General features: G+C 38.6%; 1 protein-coding gene across 1 annotated transcript; it reads right to left on the bottom strand.

The window, feature by feature from the left end:
* Nucleotides 1-8,069: 8,069 nt before the first annotated feature.
* On the bottom strand, nucleotides 8,070-8,991 carry LOC145895690 (uncharacterized). Its single transcript, XM_082984480.1, has 5 exons — nucleotides 8,856-8,991; nucleotides 8,637-8,799; nucleotides 8,497-8,570; nucleotides 8,318-8,433; nucleotides 8,070-8,258 (listed from the first exon to the last, which is right to left on the bottom strand). Exons 1-5 carry the CDS (start codon nucleotides 8,989-8,991, stop codon nucleotides 8,070-8,072), a joined length of 678 nt encoding a protein of 225 aa, XP_082840606.1.
* Between the last annotated feature and the right edge of the window lie 1,733 nt (nucleotides 8,992-10,724).

Here is a 10,724-nt window from a genome sequence, read left to right as displayed (position 1 = left end):
AACTTATTTGAATTGTTTCAAATTTTGGCGGCATTTTTTTTACTTGGCGCGAGCGGGACAAATGCCGCCCTTTTTTTCCCTTCGCCGAAAAGCGCGCCATTTCCCTCTTGGAGACGCTCCGGAGAAACTCGCAAGACGCCAACTGTTTGTCTTTTGTGTGTTTTAAAAAATTGTAATTAAACGTGGTCTGCTTGCAACAGAAAACAAAATTAGGAATGTAATGGACCTCAATGTGTCTGAAGTAGTAGATATTGTTAAGACAAAGAAAAAGTTTGCAGCGCGTTTTATGGTATGTATATCACAGTATGTGCGTATTTTGTGTATATATTAGTTTTTAATTGACTGGCTAAATGTGCTTTTCCAGATAATAAAAATGATGGGATGTCATTGAGTGCAGTTGGGCACAATTTTTCCTGAAGTGCCAAATTCATTGCACCTTGTTCCAGTGCAAATTTTGTTAGTTTTCTGTGTTTTATGCGTTCACCTGTTTTGTAATGTTGGTATCTTTCAAATCTTTGTTGCTGTCAGTTATATTTATTGCTACCCCAGGACGGCTCTTCTGGCAAAAAAAACTCAGCATGGTCAATTGTCGAGACGCATATCAGGCTCTGTTTATGCGCCTCGAGTATTGACCATGCTGAGTTTTTGCACATTTACACCGTTACAACCTGATCAAGGTTGCTGCATGCAACCGAAACGTGGACACTTACAACTTTTTGCCAGAAGACCCGTCGCCGTTAACCCTTGCAGTTTCTTCAGTGTCCATGTCATTTAATGCAGTGCGACCAACAATAAGATATGACCAAACATTGTTGCATAAATGTTACGTAATGAAAATGCAATAATTTCGTGATCTAATAGAAAACTGTAATATTTAGAAATGCTTCGCGACCCACCTGAAATAGCGTCGAGACCCACTGGTTGGTAAGCGCTCATTGAAACACGTCAATTTTTACGTGCGCAGTAATTTCCAAACCATGCAAATATACAAGTGACCCAGTAGCAGAGCCAAAACAACTTGAGAGGAATGTATTACTTATTGGGTATAGGTAAAAGAACCCAAAATAGTAATATGGTATAGACATTTGGTACCCAAAACGCCGCCTTTGGGTATGAGCCACGTGTACCCAACAAAGTTTGGGTACTATATACCCAAAGAAAAAGTTTTGGGGTTCTCAATGAAAGTACCCAAAACTCGAGGTCATATATTGGGTATACACTACCCAACTATTTTTGCAGTGTAACTGATAGTCGGACGGTTCCCGCCTGAAAAGTTAGTGTCGGCTAAAGCCGAGTTTCAAAAAATGCTGGATTTGGGCATAGTGCGCCGATCAGCCGACCCTTGGGCATCCCCTCTCCACATGGTGGAAAAGCCTTCCAGTGCCCTTGTGGTGATTATCGTCGCCTTTGACGACGCCACACAGGCCGATCGATATTCCATACCGCATATCCATGATTTCACCGCGCGTCTCGCGGGTTGTTCCGTCTTTTCAAACGTAGACTTGGTACGTGGCTAAAGCTGACATTCTGAAGACAGCTGTAATCACGCCATACGGCCTGTCTGAAGAATGCGTCTTAAACTTTTCAAAGTTTGATGGACGCCATTTGTCAAAGTTTGGATTTTCTTTGTGTCTATCTGGACGACATTCTTGTAGCAAGTCCAACAAATGTAGCCCACCTGGAACATCTCGAACAGCTTTTCCAACAGCTGTGAAGAACTTCCCTGTGCCGACCACCATCAAAGGTTTACAGGAGTTTTCAGGGATGGTCAATTTTTACCACAGGTTCGTGCCCAATATGATGGAGTTAAAAGTTTAGTAACAAAGAAACAAAACTATTATATTCATCTGTAGTTGTTCAAAGATGAAAAATACAGCAAAACAAAATCAAGTGCAACCATCAAATGCCTGTTGGCTGAAAATGATAAAGGCATTGAACAAGTTATGGAGTAAAAAATTTGCTTTCCAAATCAAAGCGAACATTCTGGCCATGTTTTGGAACAAGTACGTTATTTTCTAAAATACCATTAGGTTTGCAGGCCTCGCAGCCTAGCTGGATCAGCCACTTTTTCCTGACAAGTCGGAGCAAGATTTGAAAAATCAAGCTCACGGTGCGGTTTGAACTCTTGACCCTGGGGTAACCAGGCCCAACGCTCTACCAACTGAGCTACAGGAGCTCAGTGGTTTCACGGGGTATATTGTGGCTGAGGTACACTGGTGCGCAAGCGCACAACTTGCCAGGTAACCTTTTAAAATACTGTTTGTTGAAAACATATAAATGTGTTTAAAAACTGCATATTGATATATCTTATTTCAGGAAGCTGGATTCTTGCAACCAGTTGATAAACAATTGATCGAGAAAATTGATGAAATCGTATCGGAAGGTGTCCGTTCTGTTGACGAAATTACGCGGCATCTCAAACATTATGTCATTCGTGAACTCTTTAAAAATAGTAGTAAACCAGCACCAACTAACAGGCAATTCTTTCCAATTAAAAAAGACATTCAATCGCATCATCATAAAGCCGTAACTAGGCAAAGACTCTCCAAATTCGATCAAACAAATGTCTAATGCCTAGTTGATGAATGGACAAAAAAATGCAGAGAAGGGTGACAATATTTTGTTTCGACCATATAAAGCCGGTGTTGGTTGGAATGAAAATTCCGATGCTGAAAAATGTCGAGATAATCCACATGAACAAACCATGCTTTGTCCATAAATTTGCTTGGCAGCGCAGACTTCTACTGCGTTATGGTCAAAACATTTGCCTTCTGGATGCCATGTATAAAACATCTAAATATGCACTGCCTTTGTTTGTGTGAAGACAAACGTTGGGTATCAAAAGGTTAAATAGACATTAATGCTAGATGATATTATCACTGATAAAAAAGGCTTCACAAATATTTCACTAATGTTTGGTTGGCAGAAAAAGAAGTAAGAAATGAGGTTTAACACAGTATTTATGCAGCATACATCTACAACTGTTTTACATAACCTAAGTAAGTTTAAATTACACTGTGTGTATTTGTAAATGTTTCCAATCATTAGCAAATAGGTTACACTTGTCATTTTAGGTATCAACAAGAAAATATGAGATCCTCCCTCAAGTCACTATCGAAGCTACAGTGACTTTGTTCCCCTCTTCCTTCAAAACCGACCTCGAAAAATAGAAAAGCATTGCATGCAGCGAATTGGGGAATCATCGAATGTTACAGCAAGTATAATTGAAAGGAATGGAAATGTTTTTCGATAAAAAGTTGATCAAAGGATGAGATTTATTTCAAAAATTTCGGAGGAACTGCTGCTTTTCCCAAATGCACATGTGCATATTTTACAAGGTATTTTTTCCCTTGCAAGTACATGTTTGCTGTTTTTACAAAGAACAATGATGTGGACTAGTATAGTCTACCTGCATGGTACCACAGTTCAGTACACATGATACTGGATCCAGAAATTGTTGGTCAACTATCTGTTCAACAAGCCTCAAAGAAAATGGATGAACCTGCAATTAAGCCATTTGACAAACCAACACATTCACATGATTATGAAGAAAACAGTGTTCCGTCCAAAAATAGAAGTATGTTGTTTTGGACAAGGCGGCTGAAAATATTCAAACATGGTTATCGAATTTTTAGAAGGCATGTTCGTTCGATGGCAGTTTTAGAATAAGTCAAACCTCAAAAGAAAAAGACCATCATATCCACTATCGAAAAATGATGGGCTGCCCAGAAAGCAACCAAAACCAAATTCATTTACTTCAAGAGTTGGTGCTATGGCAAACTTCATGAGACCTTTCCACCAAGTCAAAACCTTGTTCCCTGCAACAGGATTGAAACCAAAATCAAAACAAGACATTTATTGTAGAACACACGGATGATGACTTTGTTACACCCAGCCTATATTGCAAACATATAAAAAAAGGTGCAAGCCACAAATATGATAACCCCTCTGTATGTTGGATCAAAAAACAGTTGAACTTGTTTTACCTGACAGTGAAAAAGCGATGTTAAAACGTAAAGATCAAGAGTTCATCTCAAAGACATTGGATTTTTTTTGCTGTCAACATTTGAAAAAGGAAATTCTTGTGTGTTGACTATGTGGAAGGTGTTTCTATGGCAAAATCAATCGTCAACCATTTGCTGTCAGAAAAATCTAAATTTCAGCTTGAATCGGTGGAATCCCCAAAACGAGTACACCAACCTGATTCTGACAGTTGTGGAGTTTTTGTTTGCATGTATGCCAAGTGGCTTGCTATGGCAACAAGCCTTGAACAAAAAGGTTCTGTATACTCGTACCGCAAAGAAATATTTGATACAATTGCAGGGAACTGGCTAAATCGTAAACCCAAAAGAGACTTGTGCAAGTTTTGCAATGATAATTCCAAGACTCTTTGGGCTGAATGTACAAGAGGCAAACAATGGTTCCACACAGAGTGTGTAAGGAAAACTGTTGATGGTGCATCAAATGATATATCTTTTTTTTTTGTCAAATTTAATTATAAAAATGTTATCATATTTTCCAAACCCTAGCCAGTGCAAACGCTTGGTTATCGAGTGAGATGTATATGCCACCATGCTGTGCGAAGGTGGCAAAACCCTTTTTTTACAAAAACATTTATCATGCATTTTCTGAATGTACTTACAGTGTCTGCTTTTCTATGTCTGTAACAACAAAATTAAATCAGGTTTATAAGTAAATGAAGATAGGTAGTAGTGTTACTCACCTCCTGCACTTTGGCTTTATTCATCTGCACAAAAACAAAATTGAAATGTGGTTTGTAAGTTAATGAAGATAGGCACTGGTGTTACAATTAAGTTCTTACCTTTGGCGCTTTGTCTTCATTAAGCTTTGGCTCCGTTTACACAACATCATATGTTAGTGAAATGTGGATTCAACCCTTAATGTGTCTGCATTAAAGTCAGCACGGGGCCTGACGCCTTTATACTACATGGCGCGAAATTAAGCAAAGGTCGCCGAATATATGCCTCCTCACTCATCATGTCCGAAGCCCCAATAGGAAAAATCCTTGCTCTAGTTTTGTTTTGATAAAGCACGTAACTGCTGATTGACATATTTTACGCATGGTTTTGTTATTTGGCCATTGATTGCTAAAATATCACTTTTCTTCTTATTCTCCTTTTCTCTTTCATATCGTTCTTTTGCCTGTTATGTAAAACACTTTTTGGGGTGAGACTAGTGTAACGTTTAATGAGAATGACTTGCAGTTTTGTACCGCCCAGGGAGAATTGACCGTAATCGCATAATGACAGTATCGTAGACGGCATTCTTACACTGTTTTGATTGTCTATGAATCTCTGGTTTCTGTGGCCCGAATTCATTCCACATCGTGGAATCGCCTATTCTGCATTGGGCTTTGGCCTAGTGCAGTTTCACCATTCTGCTCTACATTTGGCGTGCTTGTGGGACCAAAAACGTCTGATCCCACATATCTGTGTTGTGTCTTGGTGTATTCTGAATAAAACAAACTAACCCAAGTTTGGTTTATCTGGAGTCAGGAAACAAATTCAATTGCAGCTGAACACGTAATCAACAAACAACCCCAAATCCTACAGGATGATTTGCACCTGGGGCAGTGAAGGCAGGCGTGCCCCAGGTGCTAGCAAAATAGTTTATCAATATTTATTAGGGATGCACCGAAACTTCGGTTTGCCGAATTTATTCGGCCGAAACCAAGAAACTTTTTTACTGCATGCAACACTGGTACGCAAAGATTAGTATAGTTTAGAATGATTGTTCAAACTGTACTATTAAGAAGTTGGTACAACATTCTTTAAGTGCCAATAAAAGGCTGTATGAAGTCGGTGCAACTGTTTGTAAAATCATTACAACTTAAATTGAAGGACTCAACAGTCAAACATTTTGGTAAGTGATATTACCCAACATTTGTTGGACCGACTAGGCTGCCACATAAGTGAAGATTTTTTTTTACTAGATTACAAAGATGCACATAAATGCCCTGTTCATTGGAATGAGGCTGCAAGCATTCCTTATGTGGTTGTGCAAGAGGAGTGCTGGAAAACGTCTTGGCATTTTGATAAAAGTTTTGCAATTCGCAAAAATTGCCAATGCTACTATTCTGTGTCAATTTTACATGTACTACAATTTTTGGAGTACACAAATATGGTAAATGTTATTCACAAGTGTTTGTGGGGTAACTTAGTATATGTAATTATATTAAACTCTTAATTTCACAAAGAACAAAAGTATGTTACATACAAAACCTTACCCTATGTCTGCTTAGAATAAGGATAAATGTCACCAACTCAGAAAGGCACGCAAGGAGATGGACTGCAGGAAAATATTTTCTGTGCAAAACTTGTAAAAGTCAAGTTTGAGCCAAAAAATGCAGCTAGTGAAATGGTTTGTGTATTTATTTTTCTCCTTATAAGAGGTGTTAATGCATAAATGTGTATTGGAGCAGCAGATATGTGAGAGTTTAAGTGAGTTGGAGAAGGATGAGCTGAAGGTTCGAGTTGTTAGGTATTTTTAGAAACTCGTGTACTTTAACATTGTAATATTACAGTGGGTTTGCTCAATGGATGAGGCTTACAGACTGATTGAAAAGTTTGAAGTTTCGACATTAACCAAGTTTATTGTACAGAATAAGAGAGTATTCGGTATGTCAACACAAGTTGGATGAGGCGTAAATACATTTTTGAACAGCAAACACTAGCAGAATATATCATTTTTGCAGACATTTCCAAAAGTCGAATATCTTGGGACAAATATTCAAGAATTCCATACGTTATTTTGGGAAGTGTGTGTTTGGAATGTCATCAAGGAAAAGATCACAACAAGATGAAGAAAGAAAAACAGGCAGTGTCTTTCCCCAAACATGTAAATTTTGTGATACATGGTGCTTAGTTTGCTAACAGACTTTTCATAATTTTTTTAGTTGCAAGATCACCCAAATCCATTGAAAAAGAGGTTGTGTGTTCAAGGAACAAAGAAAAAAAATTGCAAGGCGACTATATTTGTTCAAAAAATTATGAAATTTCCAGTTTTGGGTATGTTTTTACTTCTTAACAACCAACAATAAAATGTTTGTTATGCATAACCTCTTAGGGCTCTGCACACCAGACGCGGTTGACGGTAGCGGCTGGCGTTGCGGCGCCGTCGCGGTTTTTTCGCGCGTTGTTCGAAGCGGCAGGGGGCTTCACACCCGCAGAGCGGTTGGCGCTGACGGCAATAAATCATTTTTTGTTGCCACGAAAACTAGGCCAATGTGCCAGCCAATTTCAGCGTCTCTGCATCGTAAGATGTTGTGACAAAGCCAATTATCGTTTGAACGTTTAAATCTGTAATAAAATAAAATATTTATGTCTAGTGTGTTTCCTTAGCACAAGTGTAAAATGAATAGTTTTGATTTAGTTGTGATATTACTGCTAAATCAGCAAGTGATATTGTTAGTGGCACTGATGTACAACATTTTGTACCCCAGAAGGTAAGTTGGTTTGTATATTGGTTGCTCCAAAATGAACTTTATGTTTCAAACAGACAAAACAGCCAAACAGAGTTGTTGCTATAACAAAAGCTGCATGCTGTTTACATAATTTTTTGCAGATCAAAAATAGGCAATGTGTGCAAAATGAAAAGTTCTATTGTACTGCTTTGTTTTTTGACCGAGAAGACAGAATGGGTAATGTAATTATGGGAGAATGGAGATCTGAAATGCAGAGTTATTCAAACTTCCAATCTATTGGTCGCATGGGTACAAATATGTATACCAGAGGTGCTGCTGCAGTACGAGACCATAACAAAGATTATTTCATTTCAGAGAATGGTGCACTGGCTTGGCAATAATTGTTTTCAGTTGTTTTTTTCTATTCAGTGTAGTATCTTGTTTGGTGTATATTTTTTTCTTTTTCACACGCAATAAATCACACAATTTCTTTGATCTGGTTTAATTCATGTTTAGAAGTGAACAGAGAATACAGTGAGGTAACACATGCTGCATGACAATTTAAAATTGCTGGAATAGAAAAGTAGAAAAGAAAGAACCATTGAAGAATAAACAGTAAAAAACACATTATGCATTGTCAATTAAATTAGCTCGTAGTGATGACAGATGCTCTGTAATTGCAGACATGGCCTCCTATGCCTTTTTTTGGCAGGCTTCTTAAGCTGCAAGCAACAAAATTCCCAAAGCCTGTAAATTCATCATCTTGTCCGGTGTTGGATGCTGTTAATTTTGAAATGCTTTCCGTATTTTGGCGGAGCATGCTGCAAATGCTTTCCTGAAACAGTATGAAACATATGAGTGGCATAAATTACATTTCAACCTAAAAACACTAACCTGAAAATCCAATCGATCAGAGCGTTTCCATTTCATGCCCTGCCTTGAAGTTGATGGCAGAGATGTACTTGGTGGGGTAGCTATATCTTCTTCCACCTCCTCAAGGGTTATCTCCTCTGCAAACATCATTTGAATGTTTGTTTAAAATAATAAAAACACAAATAAATATGTATAAATACCTCGTTCTGGAACAGGTTCATCTTGTGGAAAATCAACCACAGGTGTTGATGGTCGGGAAAAGTTTCCAACAGTCCTGCAACAAACCATACTTGTTAGAAGTGCAATATATTTATATTTAGCCCATACCAAAGTCACTCACATTTTATGCCTCAAGTGATCCTGCAAAAATTTTAATGCTTCATAATGCTCCCATATTTGCAGGTTTTCAGCAGCAGCCCCACTCTTCCGTGCATTTTCAATTTTTCGCTTTTCTTTTGCAAAATGGTCTTGTAAGCTTTTCCATCGTTTCATGCAATTCTCCACTGAATCAACAATTAATTAGTTGCTGGTCCAGACACCAACAGTACATTTATCCTACCTGACTGTCCAGTGCACTCACTAATGTTTTTCCAAACAGTTTCTTTTCGCTTCTGGTCTTTATATAGTTTGCTTCCAGAGTCATATATACATGGAGAATCATGTACCATTTGTATTAGCATTTCATTGAATTCCATTTAAACAAACAAACTGCAAACAAAATTTCTCAACCAAATATTAATCACAATCTAATTTATAAAATTTAATTGGTAATCAGTATATTCATATGACTAAATAATGATGAAATAACAAAACAAGTGTCAAAACCATTAACTTTAACCAGAAAATTTACGCCAACTTACCATAAAACAATTAATTTACAAACAAAACTAGCTAAAATTGTCAGAAATAAGTCAAATAACCCACAAAAATAAGTTTCTGCAGCCAGCAGAGCTACTAGCAAACAAAGCGTCTGACGGAAAAGTTAAATCAGATTTAACTCCGCCGTCAGACGCTTCGAGCGAGAAAATCACGCCGTCACGGCATGACGCCGGCTGGTGTGAATCCCCCGCCGCTTCGAAACCGCGTCGCCAGCCGTCAACCGCGTCTGGTGTGAATCCCGCTTATTCAGCAAACGTTTACGACCACCCGAGCAGAGCCTTGACAAGGAACTACTCGCCTTGCACCTCGCCATTCGTCACTTTCGATATATTCTGGAAGGTCGCCCTTTTTCCCGCTTACACGAATCACAAGCCTTTTGCTTTTTGTAAAGTGTCCGCTCCGTGGTCCTCGCGACAACAATGTCATTTAATCGCGATTTCAGAGTTCACCACAGACGTGCGACGCATCGCAGACAAGCAAAACCACGTTGCCGACGCACTCTCGCGCGGTTCCATTGATGCTGTTCGACTACCACTGGATTTGGATTATTCGTCATTGGCACCCGCTCAGTCCTCTCCCGAAGTTCAAGCGTATCCCACTGCTGTCACTATCCTTAAGCAGTGGTCTCCAACCTTTTTTTATGAAGCGACCCCAATTTTAATGAAAATGAAATCAGCATTTACATGCGACCCCATTTAGTTTTCCGATACGGAGAAAAATATTTCGAGTTATGCCGAAACTAAATAATAAAAAAAGTATGCACAATACGGAAAAATTTGGCTACACAAAAGTATTCCAAAATGATTGTTTTCAAGAAGTTTCAATTAACACATGAACCTAATTGTCCATTTGTCTCAAAATTTGCACTGCTAATGCGATGGTTGCACCTGCATACTGTCCACGAGTTTTTGAAGCCGCTGCTTGACTTTGCATTAGCTTAACCGTATGTCATGCTCTACTTCCGGCTTCACATAGCCATGTGGTTGAAAACGGGATAAGTTGTTGACGTAGTCCGGTACTTGAGAGTGCATTTACACCTTTGGGTGTTTTGCTTTAAATGAGTTAAAAGAAATGCGGTTTGCCGCATCAGCTGTCATTTCTGTAAATTCTTCAGCAACGCGGAGGGCAAGGATCTATTATAGACACATTTCTGTCAACAATGAATTGTTGTAGTTCTGTAAACATGTCAAACTCATTTCGTTTCACATAACTGTGCCACAGGATAAGTTTTTTGTAGAAAGCGGTAATTTTGGCAGTGTAATCAATAATTGTAAAGTCAGAACCTTGCAAACAGTTCAGGGAATCAAATATGTCGGCTAAATAAGCCAAACTGTTCAACCAATGCCAAATGTTTTCTGCTTGTTTAGAAACATAACAATTTCTTTTCGTAGTCAATAAACTCGCTGAGTACTCGACCACGTGACAACCAACGCACTTCTGCATGCAATAGCAATCCTGTGTGATCAGCACTCATCTCATCACACAAACAGCTTGTCTGTGCAAAAACAATGCGTTCATTTTGCATTTGGTGCTTTGTCCTGAATTCTTT

Source organism: Ascidia mentula, chromosome 3, assembly GCF_947561715.1.
Source record: "Ascidia mentula chromosome 3, kaAscMent1.1, whole genome shotgun sequence".
Taxonomy (NCBI): Eukaryota; Metazoa; Chordata; class Ascidiacea; order Phlebobranchia; family Ascidiidae; genus Ascidia; species Ascidia mentula.
This window is presented reverse-complemented; position numbering and strand designations above follow the sequence as displayed.

What these genes read in the sequence shown, in the direction of transcription:
- LOC145895690 (XM_082984480.1), bottom strand. Translation starts at nt 8,991, where the DNA reads ATGGAATTCAATGAAATGCTAATACAAATGGTACATGATTCTCCATGT. An exon ending in GATCACTTGAGGCATAAAAT is followed by an intron (nt 8,571 to 8,636) that starts GTGAGTGACTTT and finishes GGTTTGTTGCAG; the next exon opens with GACTGTTGGAAACTTTTCCC. An exon ending in TGAACCTGTTCCAGAACGAG is followed by an intron (nt 8,434 to 8,496) that starts GTATTTATACAT and finishes TGATGTTTGCAG; the next exon opens with AGGAGATAACCCTTGAGGAG.